The 17,947-nt window shown below is 59.6% G+C and overlaps 1 protein-coding gene across 1 annotated transcript in view; it reads left to right on the top strand.

The window, feature by feature from the left end:
• Positions 1–17,947, top strand: part of CROCC2 (ciliary rootlet coiled-coil, rootletin family member 2) — a 62,554-nt gene that overhangs the window by 44,170 nt on the left and 437 nt on the right. The window contains exons 25-33 of the mRNA XM_044244360.1: positions 872–1,211; positions 1,399–1,580; positions 1,934–2,054; positions 2,794–2,927; positions 9,941–10,090; positions 10,194–10,272; positions 13,838–13,948; positions 14,875–15,062; positions 15,615–15,697. Coding sequence (XP_044100295.1) covers positions 872–1,211; positions 1,399–1,580; positions 1,934–2,054; positions 2,794–2,927; positions 9,941–10,090; positions 10,194–10,272; positions 13,838–13,948; positions 14,875–15,062; positions 15,615–15,697 — 1,388 coding nt within the window. The remainder of the gene's footprint in view (positions 1–871; positions 1,212–1,398; positions 1,581–1,933; positions 2,055–2,793; positions 2,928–9,940; positions 10,091–10,193; positions 10,273–13,837; positions 13,949–14,874; positions 15,063–15,614; positions 15,698–17,947) is intronic.

The raw sequence follows: 17,947 nt of genomic DNA on the forward strand, positions 1-17,947 counted from the left end.
GTGGCCTCCAAGCCTGTCACTTCCCTAGGGGTGACAGTGCTGCTGTCAGTCCTGCCATCACTCAAAAGTGTTTACAGGGCACGTCGTGTGGCTGAAGGTATACATCCCAAAGGCATGGGGCACAGGTCAGGCCGTCAGCACGGTCTGCAGTAGCAGACAGGGCAGTCTAACCGGGAATGACGGAATGGGCTGCTACAGATGGGCAGGGGGTCAGGGAGGGTCCCTCTGCGCCTAGCCCAGGCCACCAGAGAAGAGAGGGGAGCAGGCCCAGCAGAGGACCCATGGGGAGGGGGTACCCAGGGGGCTGGAGTTACTCGAGAAGGGAGGAAGAGTGGCCCAGGCCAAGAGAGGCAGGGAAGCAGGCCACCCAAGCCCAGAGCCTCCCCCTCTCGACCCCCGTGCTCCCCAGGCTAGGCGAGGCTATAGGGGCTGGGAAGCCCTCGATGGACCCACTCTGTTGGCACTTGGAAGCCCGTGTCATTGTGTCAGACACCCGGAGGCTCCCATGCCCTGGGCTCAGGAGGACGCTGACCCAGCCCATGCCCCCACAGGCCACAAGCACGGAGCTAACTACAAGTGGAACTGGGGCAGGCCACAGGAGGGGACAGCCTAGGGTCACAGCTGTCAGACCTGCTGGGGTTTTCCCGTGTCTGCCAGGATGTTCTCCATGGTCATGGGGTGTCCTTCCCCACCTGGGCTCGGGGGGTCCGCACTGCCAAACATGGACCGGGAGGTGGGTCAAGGGCCCCTCGCTGTGACATGCTGATGGGGAGGGTCTGAGGGACTCCCTCAGGAGAGGTCAGGACAAGAGGCCTGGGGGCAGGGCTGCGAGGGCAGGGGACTCTGGGATGGCCTCACATCCTTCCCACAGGTCCTGAGGCTGCAGCAGAGGCTGGCAGAGGTAGAAGCTGGAGCAGAGGCCCAGAAGCAGCGGCTGGAGGCACGTCTCTGCCAGAGTCAGGGTGCCGAGCACGCTCTCCGGGCCGAGCTTCACACCACGACCAGGAGGCTGCAGAAGGCCCACGGGGCAGTGGAGGGGCTGCAGGCTCGCCTGGACGAGGCCTGCGGCCAGATCCACAGGCTGGAGCAGGAGCTCGCTCAGGCTGAGGGTGCCAGGCGGGATGCGGAGGGCCAGCTGAGCCGGCTGTGGTCGACGCTTTGCCGTGGCCTGGGGCTCCAGGGACAGAGGCCCTCAGGCTCCCCCAGTAAAGGTCAGTGTCTTCGGTGGCTTCGTGTGGGCTCCTGTCCTTGCTCAGCACCCACTTAGGACACAGCCCCCCACAGGCCTCACGCCCCACACCGTGAGGGGCCTAGACCCCCATGATTCCCCCAGCTCCCTGGGGAAGGGGGCTGTCACTGCATCCCCACCCCATTCCCTCAGCTGACCCCGTCCTGCAGGCTCAGATGGCATCCAGGCTCGCTCCGCACAGCAGAGGGCCAGCCTCCCCGGCCGGTCCCACTCACCGCTGCGATGGTCCTCCCCTGCACCCGGGGACCCCAGCCCAGAGGTGGACATAGCCTCCGTGCGGGACGCCCTGTGGGATCTGGCGCAGCAGCTGCGGGACACCCAGAAGGAACGAGTAAGGGGGTGGAGAGGACATGCCCAGGGGCCCCTGAAATGGGAGGAAGCTGTTCATCGCTCTGCTATCCATCTGTCCATCCACCTCAGGCCTGCTGAGACCCTGGAGGGGCCCTGTGGGTCCCTGGGCCCCTCAGTGTTCACACTGTCCTTTCTTTGGCCTGAGAAATAGCAGTAAATACCATGGTGTCCCACAGACCAACTGCCCCAAATGGCCCAGCTCCTCTCTTCCTCCAAATGGGAGTTACTCTGATGCCCACAGGTCAGCGCGCCGAACCCCCCAAGCCTCCCACCCGACCCCTCGGCCCTCCCTTCCCTCCCAGGCCGCCTCCTGATCTGGGTCCTTCCACCTAGGATGACTGGCACTTCCAGGCAGTAAGCCTGAGCGGCCGACTGAGCAAGGCAGAGAGTGAGAGCGCCCGAGCCCAGAGCCATGTGGGGCAACTGCAGACGGCGCTGGCAGAGGCTGAGGGAGGTGAGCTCCCTTCCCTCACCCTGCCCTCAGGGAGCGCTATGTGGGGCCCACCACCACCTCAGGGGTTCCTGGGGGCCTCACCACTGCTGCCGGGTGTGTGCAGTCCTGGGAGTTGCTCAGGCCTGGCCCATGGGGGCCACACCAGGCCTGTGTGCCTCCCTGGGATGTGGCTGGCACGGGCCAGCTGGCTGGCTGTTTTCTCAACAGCAGCCTCCCCATCACAGGGGAATAAAGTTCAGAGACCCCACGGGGCCTCCATGCCCTCCTGCCACACTGGCCTCTTACAGACCCTACCTCAGGGCCTTTGCACAGACTGTGGAGGGACCCTCTTTCACTGACAGTCATGAGGCCCATCTCCTCATCAGGTCTCTGACCCCTGTCCCTGTCCCCTCAGAGAGTGCCCTGCCCTGCTAGTCACCCCAACTGCATTACTGTCCTCTGCCCCCCGCCATTAACAGGTCTGCCTGGAAGGTGGGCCTAGGGCCTAGCACAGTCTCAAAGGAGGAATGTCTGTGGAAGGAAAGAAGGGGGAGAGAAAGAGAAGTAGGCAGAGGGAGCCAGGACCCCAGACCCGCCAGCAGGGAGTGGTCAGAGGGGGGGCCTCTCCAGCAACCCCTTCCAGGTGCCAGACACTCAAACTCACCCAGCCTCAGTCTTCTGGCCTGTGAAATGGGCAGGGGCAGATCCACATGTGGCCACCCCTCAGAGCCTGGGAGCCAGGCAAGCCTCTGCCACACAGCTCGGCGCCAGGCGGACCGTGAGAGGAGCAGTGCACAGGCGGCTCGGGCCCTGCGAGAGGAGGCGCTCGGAAGGCTGGAGCTGGAGCACCTGGCGAGCATGCGGGCGGCCAGCTGGGAGAAGCGGAGGCTGCAGGTGGGGCCCTTGGCCAGGGGGATCAGAGGGCAAGAGGAGACTGGGAAGGCTTCTGGGGAACGGGGGTCCCTATGGGCAGAGGCACAGCTGGGAGAGAGCAGGTGGCCTCGAGGGACATGGGGGCCCCGCAGAGCTCATTAGGGTCCTTGGTAGAGCTGTTGTGGAGGTGGTCCCTACCCTTATTTTACAGACTGGGGAAATAGACCTGGGTAGGGAGAGACTTGCCCCCATGGCGGAGCCCCAGCTTCCCCAGCCCCTCCTTCTCTCTGTGGCCACGCCGGCAGGCCTACAGTGACACCAGCCCAGCCTCGGAGCCTTCTGTGGGGTCACACTTAAGCCGCTGCAGGACAGGCTTACTGTGTCACTCAGACGTAGGAGGTCACATAAGATGAATTGGGGTAAATGTCCCCACATACAGGCTTTGTGCTGTGAAGGTGGCCTTGGGGACCGTGCTTTCAAGGAAGGATGCTGGGCTGGAGGTGAGGGAGGTCTGGCTGGACAGGGGAGCCCTGCACCCCACACAAAGTCACAAGTCAAAACAATGCTGGGAGTGGGCCAGAGTACCCCACCCCAGCCCACCCTGCAGGACTAGGCTGGGGAGCAGTGGGGTCTGGGCGGTTGAAGCTCCAGCCTACCATTTCCAGAAAACTCTTTGAGGCCCTTAGGGGCACAGGGACCAGCACATGAGGGGAGAGAACACAGGCTCCCCAGAGATATCTTGGGGAATCAGGGTCGCTGGCCCTGCCCTGGAAAGATGATGCTGATGGGAGCAGCAGAGGAGAGGGGCCGATCGGGACCTGGGGGGCAGGACGGGCAGTCTCAGCCCCACAGACCCAGAGTCCTGGCACTGCCAGATCTTGGAAGGCGAGGTGGCTTGGCTGGTATGTGAGAGTGGTGGACTGGCCAGGCCCTCGGGGCCCTGAAGGCAGCCTGCCCCTCAGAGGGCTCAGAGAGCAGGTGCAGAGCCTAGTGGTCCTCAGAGTCCTCGGTCCACTGTGGGGCCCAGAGCCCTTGAGGAGGGGCCTCCTGTGGGGCGAGGGACAGGGGGCAGAGGTGGACCTGCAGAAAAAGCACCGGGGAGCTCGGGAGGCTGGGACTGAGACCCAGCCTGGAATCTGTGAGGACACCTGGAGTCTCGAGGTTCAAAGGCCCTCTGGCCACCACTGCTGGGGAGGGCTCAGAGGGGCAGTGGTGAGGCCCGGGGGTCTGGCTGGGCTTGTGGCCAGACTGGTAAGATACCCGAGTGACGCCAGGGCCCGAGCGACGGGAGCAGGTGGGCTGAGGCTGCGTTCACATGTGTGTCTTCTGTGCACACTTGAAAATAACGTTTTCTGTTTGCACGTTACACACTTTGAAATACATCTTAAATATGATACTCCACATCGGATCCATCTCCAGAGTTCATCAAAGCTAGGAGTGATATGTTGAATTTTACCACTACAGCTGGGTGGGGGGACATCTTCATTTCTAAGAGTCTTGGGTTTATAGATTTCTATGGCATGTTCTTCAGAATTTGAAGTTTCTCGGCCGCTCGGACTTAGCACCTGAAGGACCGAGTGCCACTAAATGCTGTTTGCCTGGCGTTCCACTGCGCCCGTCTCCTCCCGCAGGGCTCCTCTGCCCTGCCCTGAGTCCTGGCTCTGCCCTCTCCACGCCTGTAGGTTTTCAGTCATTTCCTCAGCCCGGCCTTGGCTCTGAGCCCCTCTGGATGGAGTCTCTGCCTTTTCCAAGGGAATTTACCCCACTTACAAGTTTTGCAGTAATTTCCACACTCTGGTTCTCTCTGATTGCTGATAGGACACTTGCTGATTTAATGCTTCCTCATGACTTCCATTCCATCCCTTTCTTAGGGTTATTTGCTCCCCTTGGCCTTTCGTGGAGGTGGGGGAGTGTTACAACAGTATGCATGACAGCAGATGCTGCCCTGTACTGGGCAGGAGGACCCCTTCTGGCAGCCCTCCCCACAGCTGCTAGGCTTCTGCACCTGTGCCTAGAGGCTTATGGAGACTATCTCTCTGCAGGGGCCCTGTCCTGCTCCAGACTGCCTGCCTCCACCTTCCTTCTAGGTGCCCAGTGGGGGTCCATGAAGGGCCTGCCCCTGAGCCTGAAACCCCTGCCCTCCGCAGACCCCAAAGGCTTTCTACTCACAGCAGCTCAACCATGTATGCCTTTTGCCCGCTCCACAGCCATTACCACAGACGGAGGGCGCACCCATCTATGGCTCCCAGTCCTGCAGGCCAGAAGGCCCTGCCGGCAGGACTCCACACCCCGGGATGGGCCGGGCTGTGCCCTCACCTGAGGCTCTTGGCAGAAGCCCCCACAGGCTCTTGGCAGCCTTCCCCCCATCTGAGGACAGAGTGGCTTCCGGAGGCAACTCCGGCCCCGGGCCTGGGCCTTCTTAGGGGCTCTCAAAACACAGCATTGGCCGCAGGACCCTCACACCCGAACCCCACTGCTGCCCCCTGCCACCAGCCTGTGGGGCTCCTGGGGTCAGTCAGGCCCACCTGGATGATCACATCTGCGACATGACCTAACGCGCTCACAGGTGATCTGGTGGCCGCAGGTCCAGGCGGTAGGTAGCTCTGCCCATGACACCAGGCACTGGCAGTCAGTGCCCCACGTCCACGGGCTTGTCGCCTGTGCAGGGGACATGGGTGAGCTCGCTCGCAGCCCAGCTCTCTGGGAGGGCCTGAGTCTACTTGGATTTCATCCAGTGTTTGCACTGTGACCTCATTCTCAGATGGGTTCAAGGAAGGTAAGTGTGTTGGGGGCTGTTTGAACTGTTCCCTCCAGAGTGGGAGCCAGAAGGCCCGTTTATCTCTGAAATTCAAAAATGTGCCAAAACGTTGACTTGCTCCCTCTGTTGTCTGAGCCTGGGCCTGTGGAGCTCTCTGCAAAATCAAATCTGTCTTTAGCTGAGGCACGTGATTTCCACTTAAAAAACATCTCTTCTCCTCCTCCCCATTCTTTTGTCCCAAAATTCCCTGCAGCCCAGCCCTGCTCTCTGGGCCTTGCCCTTTTGCTGCTGTCACCTTTTTGTCCCTGACCCCCCCACCCATGTCCCAGAGAACTCACAGTCTTCACCCAGGTTAGCCGATCTTACTGCCGTGTCTTATCCAATCCCTGTCCTCACCACCCTGGGTCGGTCCTTGTGTTTTTCATCTCGATTGTTCCCACTCCGGCTCCCAGCATGGCATCCCCTTCTTGAGGTCGTCGGTACACATCTTCAGATACCTGTTCCCATTTCTTGCATTAACTCCGTTCTCTTTTTATTCAAGACCCTCAGATTCACTCCCTCAGATTGACTTGTCTCTTGAGCCACAGTTGGTTGCTACTGTCGAGATGTTTTCCTTCTGCGTGGCTTCAAAGAAGGGGATCTGGTCTTGTTCCAAGTCGAGAGTGGGGAGGACCCACCTGGGACTTTACATGTCCCTGTCCAGATATTTCAGGCTGACACTAAAAGACAGAAAGAGGAGCCCGGGGGCTGTGGGGTCCATGGGAAGCTGGCAGGACCGAGAAGGAGGCAGCACGGAGAGATTCCAGAACTTTCCCACTCCAGTGACTGGGAGGTGAAGGCCCCATTCTCAGGGGCACAGCTGGCTGTGGTGGGGGGTGTCCTGGGTTCCTCCCCCCCGGCACTTGCCTGCCAGGGGACTGGAGGCCTTGAGGTCTCCCCTGCAGCCCGGGCTCTCTCTGTGTCAGCATCCCTGGGGTTCTGGCAGGTTTCCCTGTGAGGCTTCCTCACATGGATGCAGATGGCTTGGATGTTGTTCAGATCTTCTCTGAACAAATCTCTCTGTGGATTTTTCTCCTTAAGGATTTACTCCATTTTTCAGTGACGTGTAGGTACTAAAATCTACCAGCATTGTGTCAAGTTGTTCCTAGAATTCTGGTAATTCTCCTATTTTTAGGCCACTTCATTCCATCTGCCTCCAAGTCGTGGGAACCCCCAAAGTCTCTGCTCTCCAACCCTGAGGAAGCTTTTTCCAACTTTTGTAACCTGCGGGCAGTTGAGGTGGGCAAGTGGGAGGGGAATTCAGACCCACTGGAGGCCCAGAGGCCCCAGGCTCTTTTGACAAACAGCAGATCCAAGCAGGGCTCCGGCCCGTGGCCATACTCCCCACCCCCGCCACCCTCTGCCACTCAGGTGGCCGGGCTGCCAGCGTGGGCTAGAGCAAGGTCTGCATCCAACATGACTGCTTTCACTTTCATGGACTGGGTTCTCCCCTGTTTCACATGAGCCAATGTGTTTGTTAAGAGAAAGTTGATTAAAAACATATTTTTCTAATTAAATGGTAGGCTGTGCTATGCAAACAGTAAGATTCTTGTTTGAGAGCAAACCCCTCCCCGTTTCTAGGGCTACCCTGGGAATTCAACAGATCAACCATGCAGAGCCAGGCCCAGAGCATCAGGACACACGCCCCACACCCCACGCGGGGGTCCTGCAGGCAGCTGGTGGCCTCCAAGCAAGTGTGGCAGGGGGCACGGACGCCCCTGGGAGAGGCGACCAGTGGAGTCCCACCCCCGTCAGAGGCAGGTCACAGCTTCCCAGGAGAGAGGGGCTCTTGGGGTCCTTGTGGCACTAGTGCCACTCAAACTGTCCAGAGCCACCCTGCGGTCTGCTCACGTACCCCCTCTTCTCCAGAACCCTGGTCCCGGGGCCCAGCCGAGCATCCGTCCAGTTCCAGCAGCTCCTGGGCTGACAGATGGAGCAGAGCGGGCCACACAGTTGGGCAGGGTCCCCCTGGCCGGATGTGATGCCCTGAGCCCTGCAGGGTGTCCAATTTCTTCAAATTTGGGTGTTCCGATTATTTTCTCTTCATACAATGAACTGGTGGGCCTTCCACCTTTTTCTGTCACCTATGTCACTGCCCAGCCCAACTCACCTTCCCTGAAAGGGTGCATGGGATGGGCCTGCTCCTCCCGTTCCCTTGCCTACAGTCACTCGATCCCCCACCTGCTCCAACCTTTACCATCTTCGGGCCTCTTGCTCCTATTTTCAACTGCACCGTCGAGGCCCCACGTGTGTTGTCTATTCCACATTTTATTCGTATCGAGTCCTACCTGGAGCTGGAACTATTGGACACCCGAGGTTTCTGCTGTATTTGTATCTGTGGCCACATCTGTTTCGCGCCTTTGGAGATTCCTGTTTGTTTCTCTTAATTCTACCCACCAGCCATTTGTCTGTTTTATTGGTCTTTTCAAAGAATCAGCTTTATATCTCCTCTCATTGTTACTTACAGTGGTTCATTGTGGCTTCTATTAATAGTGTTGTGATCTCTCTCCTTTCCTAAAATGAGTAGGTGACAGGTTTATGTGCGGGCTTTGTCTCTCGGCAGAGCATTCCAGGTTAGCCCATTTTCCCCACCTGTAGCATGGTGGGCATGCCACGGATTTCTGGCGTGAATGCTTTTTCTTTTTACCGGTTTTCTAGGAGTTTTCATTTTTACTTCTTAGTGCAAGGGTTATTTAAAAGAATGATGACGTGTGTGCCTCTTCCTGCTGCTGCAACAGATCTTACTGGGGAGAGCGTGAGGCTCTGAGGCAGTTAGGGTCTTTCGATCAGCTTCTGGCTGGATCTGTGTGTATGTTCCTGATTTGTAGATTGTTTGTTGGTTCTTGGCTCTGTTGGTTTGGTTTTGTCTTTTTTTTTTTTTTTTTAGTGGTATGTTTGGAGGGAAACAGGGCACCATGATTGCAAAGTATACGGAGAAGAATAGGCATTTGATATTTTTAATGGAAATTTTGAAAAACAACAGTAAAGCTGGTGATAAGGCTGGAATGGTCAAAGCAGAAGGGGTTTACACCAGAATGGACAAACCGGCAGGCAAAGGGGGCAGAGCCCAGAGTCCGGGGAACCAAGTTCCCCTTACATCTGAGCACCGCCTGGCACCGGGCTCTCCTGGGACTGGCCCGAGGGCCCCCAGAGGGCAGGACCTGTGTGGGGCTGCAGCTCCCACTTTCCTGTGGCTATTTGAACCCTCAGACTGAACCGGGGTGTGCAGGCGCACTGGCCTAAACCACATCTCGAGCGGCACCAGGACTCGGAACCCAAGCCATGGGAGGAAGGAGAACTCGTGGCGCAGCGGGCAATGTGCATGAAGGGTTTCGCCGTTCAATTATAACGGCTAATTTGGATTCCGTAACAGCTGAGTCATTACAAGAGAAGCACAATGCTTCACATAAGTGGTTTGGGCCTCTTTAAAATACCATGAAATATTTAAGCCATATTTGAAGGAAAACTCTGCTTTTCTCCTAGAAATGTGCACAGACAGAAAATGGTAGTTTCCAAATTCGCAGGGAAGGGTGAAACCCTGCTATTTTAGGCATAAGCACTGGCCTCCCCACTGTCCATTTTCTAAAGTACTACAGCATGAGACCAAAGGAAGTACATCCAACTCTGCCCATGGGGTCGCCCGAGAGGGTCACCCATGAGGTCCGCCAGGGGGTCGCTCCCCTCCTTCCTCCGAAACCACCTCTTCCAGGAGCAGGGCCACAGTCATGCCAGCATTTGGGACAAATGCTGTGGATGGAGGAGAATGGGCTGTGGCCATCCCAGGGGCCTGGCTATTGGTGTCTGTGGGGCAGGGGTAGGTGTCCTGGGCCAGCACTCCTGGGCAGGGTTGGAAGGGCGGGGGGGGGAGGGGAACACATGCTGGTAGAGGCAGAAGGTGGGGAAAGTGGGGTAGGGGGGCTGAGCACCACAGTCTCCATGAGCTCAGGGGGACTGTCACATTCATTCCAAGGGCTGGAGCAGGGGGCGGGGGATGCCAGGTGTGTCCTCTGAGGCCACTCTGACGGCAGCAGAGGACCTGCCAAGTGGAGCCTGGCAGCAAGTCCTGCACCCTGGCCCCCTCCCCAGCGCAGTTCTGTCCTAAACTACCTGATGGGTGCACATTGTATTTGACCTGTTCTTGCCTCTTCCCAGTGACCTGCAGCCCAAGCAGACGCCCTGGGCTTCTCCTTCCCAGGGAGCCATGTTTCCAGAAGACCCTATGCCTTCCTCTCCCTAGGAGCAACTGGACGTCCTGCACAGGGCCCTGGATGAGAGCAAAAGTCACGGCCAGGGCCTGGCCCAGAGAGGGAAGCTGCTGGAAGAGCAGGTCACCTGCCTGGAGCACCCATGCGTGGAGGCAGGGGGCACGAGGGAGCCCTTGCCACAGGTGAGTGACCCCAGAGGGCAGGGCATTCCCTTTAGGCAATCACCCGCCTGGGGGGCCTGAAGGGAGGCTCTGGGAGATGCCAGAGGCAGGTGTTCATACCCAGAGCCGCCCAGACAACCATCAACCTCCAGACCACACGGAAACTGAGGCGGGAGGGGTCAGAGGCCCGAGGCTTGCCCACAGTAAGCGCCCCTACGACAGAGGGATGATTGTGGACGCGCAGCTCAGGGGGAGACATCAATGGAGCCTGGACGCCAGGCCTAGGCTCTCAGCAGCCGCAGCCTGAGGCGAGAGAGCGGGTTGCACCGCGCAGCGCACAGGGAGGCGCGCCCCGCGAGAGCAGACGCCGCGCAAGAGCCGGCCCGCCTGCAGGGGGAGCTCGCGGAGCTGCGCGCGGGCGCGGGGCTGGTGGGCGGGCCCGCGGCTCCAGGGGGCGGGGAAAGGGGCGTCCGGTTGGGGGGTCCCGGCCGCGGCAGGCTGCGGGAGGCGCTGCACTGGCACCTGCTGCTGAGGAAAGCGCCGGCTCTTCACCTGGCCACCCCTCTCCTAGCTCAGGGCCGCCCTGGCGCTGGAGGGTGACCCACAACACTCCCCTCCCTGTTGGTGACACCCCAGCTACTTCTGTTCTCCTTGGGGAGGCACCACAGGTTATATATCAAATGGCCCCGGTTTGTCCCACTATCTGAGCCAGAGCCCTGCGGGGAGTCTTGTGGCCTGGCTCACTGCCGACCCCTGGAGCCCAGGGTTCTGCTGTCCGTGTTGGAAATGGCCCCCGGTCAGGGTCCCACCGACTGCACCAGGGCAACCGGTGGAGTACGCACCCGTGGTGAAGGGGGACACCGGTCTTGCCACCCCAGGAGTCTCCACATGGGGCAAGGTAGGGCAGGGCGACCAGAGGCCCCCAGTCTTGCAGCAAGAAAGGGAACAGCAGCGAGGCTGAGGGGCAGGGCCCATCCCAGGGGCCCACTGGTCAGGGATTCTGACAGACACACTGTCCCCAGCCGTGAATGGATCTGGTCTCCAAGTATGAAACAGGCCAAAGCGAAGCCATTCAGGTTGAAATTGGAGGTAGAGTTTGCCGGAGCACTTTCCTGGTGCTGAGAGAAAGGAAATGGCGTTCCTGTCGTCCAAGGGGCAGCTCCCTTGTCCTAGAAGGGCTGCCTCAGCCCCCCAGAAACAGGAACAGGGATGTGAGTGTGAGATCTGCCAGCTCTGCTGCCTGCCACGGAGGGCACCAGCCATGTTGTGGGCCCTGGGATTGTGACGTCCTCAAAGCCCGCTCCAGAGACAGGCAGGACAGGGACTAGAGTGGGGAATATGGAGGAAATAGGGGAGGTTGGGGACAGCCTTTGCTGGGCTGACGACCTGGGGCCTGAGGCGCTCAGTGACCCCATCCACAAAGTGGGAAAGCAGTAGTCCCAGCGTCAGGAGTGGCTGAGGGCCTCCGCCGCGGTCCCCAGAGTAGGGACCTTCCCAAGGCTTCGCTGAGATGAGGATATGCACGTGTCCTGCTTCCCTGGACACCACCCAGACCATGACCAGGGGCCTCAGGGACCATGTCTGGGCCGGATCTGGACAGAGACCCTCATCGCCCATCCCTGTGAGCGGGCACAAAGGAGGAGAGCAGGGAACGGCGCTGCAGTGTTCCATGGCACTGGCCCCGGCAAAGGTGTGGGGGAGCTGTGCCAATGTGGGCTCGCCTGCGTAGAAAGAACCAGACCCAGAAGGGAGGGCGGTCCTTGCTCATGGCTGCTCCGGGCAGCGTCTGGCCACCGTCTCTCAGAGGCCCCCTGGGAACCGGGAGATCCCCGAGCTGGCCACTGCTTCCTCTGCTCACCAAGGCCTGCATAGACCAGCTTTATGCGAGGCACTCTCATCTGGGCCGGGGGATGGCGTGGCCTCACCACACCGAGTGCTAGCCCATGGAATGAATGACAGGTGCTGGGGTTCCCGAGCTCGCAGACTTTGGAGGACAGAGGATACAACAAAAGGCGTGGACACCACTGAGGAGTGAAAGACAGGCCACCAGCCACAACAGGGTCAGGAGACAGGGCTGCTTCTTGAGTAAGGAGCAGCCAAGTCCCTGTGAGAATGACAGCTGCCTTCAAAGGCCAGCCCAGGCCCAATGCAGTCTCCGGCCCTGGTCTCCCGCAGCTCTCAGACAAGCACTGAGCAACACGCCCCACCACGCGAGGGCACTGTGGGCCAGAACCGCCAGGAGAGTGTTGGTCCCTCCATGTGTTCCCAGGCACACACGAACATCTCTCCTGGGGCAGGCCCTGGCCATCGGATACACGCTGTCCAGCTGACATGGACTTAGGGACAAGCGGGACATGTGGTCAGCTCAATGGGGTGGCAGTGGGGCCAGAGGCCCTGGGAATGGGATCAGGGGCAGGATGCGGGCCCGGAGGCCTACAGGTCAGGATAGTCACTGGAAGCCGCTGGCCAGCCTGTCCCTGCAGAGCCACCTGCCCTCCCAGGAATGAAGGTTGGCCAGCCCCTATAGTCCCAGGAACCCTGCTTGTCCTAGAGGGCGGGCCAGCCGCTGAGCCGCTGGGCTGAGGGAGCCTCCATGGCCTTTGCTGGGAGCAGTGGCCTGGCCACAGTGGTATTGCCCAGGGCACCAGAGCCAGCTGGGGGGCCCCTGCAGCCCAGGTCGGGGAGGGGAGGAACAGCTAATGAGTTCCAGGAGGTCAGCTGTGAGGGGCCCCCAAACCCATAAACCCTTTATTGGTGTCTCAGGAGGGGAAACCCGGATGTGGCCGTTTATTTATTTTGGATTTCACTTTTCTCTTTTTAACATATGATTCCAGGAGCGTAGCTGGATTTTTAAAGAAACAGGACTTCCCTTTTCAGTGGAAGTGGACTCTTTGTTTTTCTGACCGCTGAAGAAGAAAGGAGTCCTTATTTTTGTGACGCTACCCTCCTATCACTGACTGCAAACTTTCCCAGTGGCCCAGGCCACCAGGTCTCCCGTGCTCTGTGGGACCAGCCCCCAGGGCAGAAGCGTGGGTCAGGAGGACACAGAAGGGAGGGCCAGCCTGGAGGCCCTCGGAGACACCCCACCCCCGCACAGGGACCCACAGGGCGGACGTAGCATGGTAGTGGAGGGGGCTTGGTTCATAGAGCAGGCCCTGGGTTCTGATCCTACCCCAGCTGCGGACTGGCCTTTTGCCCACCCAGGGACTTCCGGGGAAGAGACCGTCCATGTCAGGCACCCACAAGGCATGACCTGGGGCGGCAGTTCTTCCTCCACGAGGATCACCTGCAACAGACAAAAGGAGCCCCTACCAACCTTCCCATTGGAAGTGTCTGCCTCCTCCACCATATGATATTTAACCCCAGTGCCCTGGGCCTGGCGTAGGGGGAGGGTCACCAAGAGGGGTTTCTGTGTGGGCAAACTGCACCTCCAGGGAAGACAGACGGTAGGCACACAGGCTTGCTGGGACAGGATCAGTGAGTGTCCGGGGCCTGGGAGCTGGCTGGGGGCACCTGAGTGCAGGGGACTGAGGCTCCATGGGGCAGGGGATGCCGGGAGGGGCCCTGCACCTTGCCAGGCGCAGAGGCCACCCTGTTCTCCTTCTTCAGCCCTCTCCCTGGTGCAGGACCTTCCCCCTCCCCAGCCTGCTCTCAGGGGACACAGAGCCCTTTCCAGAGCCCTGTATGTTATCCCCACAGTGAAGGCTAGCCTGACCCCACACACCTGCCAGGAGGCCACCGCAAGCTCTGCTGTCTGGGCTCTTGCAGATGGAGCAGGAGACGCTGAGGAAGGAAGGGGACACAGCCCGGCCAGGAGCCAAGAAGGAACGACCGAGGCAGGACAGGGACAGGGCCCTGAGGCCGAACCAGCAGCTGCAGGTTAGCAGGCCAGAGTATCTTCCTGCACTCCAGCCTGGGGACGGGGGAGAGGATGGGGAGTCCAGGAGTGTCTGGGTCTCAGAAGGGTGCTGCACACCACCACCACCCCACAAACTTGCCTATGCAGATGGGAAGAACAGGCTGGACCGTTCCTATACCACAGAGATGAGAAGACATAACCCCAGATGACAATAGGGTCTACCAGGGTCATAGCTCGAGTCATAGGCAGAGGTGGAACCAGCAGCGGGGGCTCGAGGGACCCCTCCTGCTCTTCTCTCCGAGGCCCCATGGGATTGGGAGCATGGTTAGGGGACCTCGTGAGCAAGGCATGGACCAGAAGAGCACGTGAAACACAGGGTCAGGGCAGGCCTGTGGGCAAGTCCTGGGGCTGCCCCTCTGCATGCTGGGGGCATCTGCCCCTGCTGGGCAGACCCCTCCCTCTGCACAATGACTTGGCAAGAGGAGCAAAGGGGCGAGAGTCGGCCTGTGACACCAGCAGGACCCACCGGTCCAGCCAGGCAGAAACTAGGATGCCATTAAAACCCCGGAGTGTGAACATGTGCTCACCTCTAGACCTGCTTGCCAGTGCCAGGTTGGGGCCTGTGCCCTGCAGACGGTAGTGCAGCCAGCTGGGGGCTGGAGGAAGGACTAGCAGCCCCAAGGGGAAGGCAGGACACCTGCCTGTGGAGACTCCGTGCAACACGCAGGTAGGAGGGCAGCAGGTCCAGAGAGTGGAGCCAGAACCGGCCTGAGACCCACGGCTCTGGGAGCTGGCAGCCCAACAGCAGCGAGACTTGGCCCCAGAGGCCGAGCCACATCCCAGGGTCTGGCTGCAGGCTACATAGGCCCTGTGGTGCTGGGACCCCACCCACCCATGGCCAGTGACAGGCCTGGAGGAGCACATGGGCCCAGACCTCCGTGTCCAGGTGGAGGGAGGGGTGCAGATGGGCCAGCATCCCCAGCCGAAGGCCCTCCAGCAGCAGGATCCCAAACCACCACTGGGGGATCCAACCAACCCTGGGACTCTCACCCTTCCATCCCTTCACTCCCACGGCTCACCGAGGGCCAGAGCGAGGATCCCGGGACAGGTTGCCACCTTCTCTGTGCCCTTAAGGCGAGTAGTGGTGACAGTTCCTGGATCAGAGGTCAGAGTCAGGAGGCAAGAACAGTGGTGTATGTGGCCTTGGGCATGGACCTACTCTGTCTCCCCAACCCCCCACAAGCACCTGCTAGAGCTGACCCTCAGGCCCTGAGCCATCAGAGACCTCAGAGCCATGGGGTCAAAACCCTTATTTGACACCTGAGGGAACTGAGACCCAGAAAAGTAAAGTGACACCCAGTGTCACCCCCAAATTAGTGTCCTGAACCCACGAGCCCATGTCCCAAACCAAGAAGCCAAGGAACACGAATTTCCTTATCATTCTGAGTACTTTCATGGCCTGAAGGGAAGGGGTTTTTTCCACTGCACACAACTGCCTCTGTCCTGAGGACCCGCACACTTGGGCGTTGTCCCTGTCTAGCAGCTGGTGAGCCTGTCCACCATCCAATGTTTCTCTCCCACACATGGCTCCTCTCCTCAGGAGCCACAGAACTCCGCACAACCCCGTGCTTGGGGGCCCTGCCAGCAGGGCCTGCCCCCGCACCTGAGCTTCTGCCCCGCCCCCAGGTGGCCAGTCTGAAGAAGCAGCTGGACCAGGAGGTGCCTCGGCGTCAACAAGCCCGCCTCAGCCAGGCCGCCTGGGCCAGAAAGTGAGCCCGGCTGCAGAATGGCCCCAGGCAGCCTGCCCACCACAGCCGTGATGGGCAGTCAGGCCCCTCGAAGCTCCCTCCAGGAAGACCGGGGCTTCGTGCTATTCACAGAGTGTGGTGCGGGCAGCCCCAGCCCCGAGCCCACCACTCCCGCCCCAGGGGGCCTGTGTCACCAACGCTCTGCCGCTCACCCAGCATGGCGCTCCTCCTGGCCCACAGGACACTGTGCTCCAGGACAGTCCTCCGCCGCAGGGAGCCACCCATAGCCCACACCTGTCTGGCCCTGCTTCTGCTCGGACACACTGGTCTGGGCCAACCCTGGGAGCCAGGCCCCGGCAGGCCGGCTTCCGTGGCCATAGGCTGCATTCCGTGTCCTTGGCTCTATAAACACGGGGAAACACATGGAAAGTATTTCCACCAACTGGAGCCAAAAACATAATGTCCTGCAAGGCCCAGCCACCACTTCCCCACGTCCAGAGGCCACGGGACCTTCTATATCCAGGAACAGCAGGCCCAACCCAGCGGCAGGTGGCTGGAAATGACTCAGAAGCCAGTCCCCGTGACTCACGGGCCACGAGAAGCCCCAACCTGTGAGAGTTCAGGCTGTTACAGAGCCTCCCACTTTTCCAGCCTATAAACTCTGGGAAAATTCCTGTGGGAACCCAGCCCGACTTGCTGGGAGACCGAGGCAGCCATCTTGATCCTCTGCGGAGTGGCCTGTTGGCATTTTCACTCATTGCCCCATTCACACTGGTCCCAGTGGCTTCTCGCATAGAGGATGTGGGGCCACGGCTGGGCAGCGGGGTCTGCAGCCACAGGTGCTGGCTGCCCTCCGGGGCGTGGGCACAGCCAAGGGAGTTCGGGCTTTGTAGCCGTGGTCCAGATGGGCCATCACCAGCTGTCTGTTGCCGGATTGACCTCAGGCTTAAAGCAGGCTGCTGGTCAGGCTTTGCTTTCTGCGTGAACACAGGGATGGAGTTACCACGGGGCATAAAGGGTACAAAAGCAGTGGCTGGAGGGAGACTGGCAATGGGCTTCAGTCTGCTCTACCAGATTATTGGGGATTGGGTTGAAAAGGATTCTGAAGTTCAGCTCAGGCTCAGAGGGGAGGAGCTGGGGGACAATTAACAATGGCCACTGTGGGCAAAGAAGGTTTTAGCACTAATATCTGCATGTGATACTCACCCATCAGGGTGGATCACAGGTGGGGGAGGGGAGCAGGCGGCCGCACACTGACTGCTGGAGAGTGTTCTGCAGAATGGGCAAGAGTGGGGCCATGAGAGAGAAGGGGTGGCCCTCAGATAGCAGATGGACCCCCAAGCCCCCACCCCCAGCAGAAGGACCCAAGGGATGGGGGTGTGAGGAAGGGACAAGAGGCTGGAGATGGGGGGGGTGTGGGGGCACTTTCCTCTCTGCCTGCCTGTGGCACCCACAGCTGTCACATGGGTTGTCTCTCTGGACCATAGCTCCCAGCCCAGAAGAGCTACAAAGATGCTCATGGGTGAGAGGGAGGTGCATTGCAGACACCAGATGGGTCAGGGTGGCTCCCTGGTATTAAAAGGGAGGCTTCCCTTGGGGCACCTGGGGGTTCAGTCGTTGGGCATCCGCCTTCTGCTTAGGTTGTGATCCCCGGGTCATGGGATGAGCCCCACATCAGGCTCCCTGCTCGGCACGGAGCCTGCTTCTCCCTCTCCCACTCCCCCTGCTTGTATTCCCTCTCTCACTGTGTCTATGTCAAATAAATAAATAAAATGTTTTAAAAAAATTAAAAATAAATAAAATGAAAGCTCCCCATAACCCGACCGGCATTCTCTGTGGCGAAGTCCATGCTCTCCCCACATGCACAGGAGGGATGTTCAAAGCACCTGTGAGACCTCCAAGACCTGCATATTTTAATGAATAGTTCAATCCATGTAAGAGATGTTATTTCTATTTATTCAACATAAAGTCATATACTTGGGGAAAAAAAGATTTTCCTAATGGAAGTAAATTGGTATTTTCTTAAGCCTCCCAGTAGTAGGACACTGAAAATTCCCGTGGAACCAGGAACCAGGCTCTGTTTCCCCAGCATCTCTCTGGGGCACCAGCTGACACATGAGGAGACGGGGACTCCACAAGGCTTTGCTTCTGGACCAAGGCCACAGGACAGTCAGCAAGAGGCCAGGTGATGCCCAGAGTCCCCACACCCATGTGGCCAGTGAGGCTGCAGGCCCAGCGTCCTGTTGCTGGAGGACAGAGACGGGCTGGGGA

This window comes from Neovison vison, chromosome 3, assembly GCF_020171115.1.
Source record: "Neovison vison isolate M4711 chromosome 3, ASM_NN_V1, whole genome shotgun sequence".
NCBI lineage: Eukaryota > Metazoa > Chordata > Mammalia > Carnivora > Mustelidae > Neogale > Neogale vison.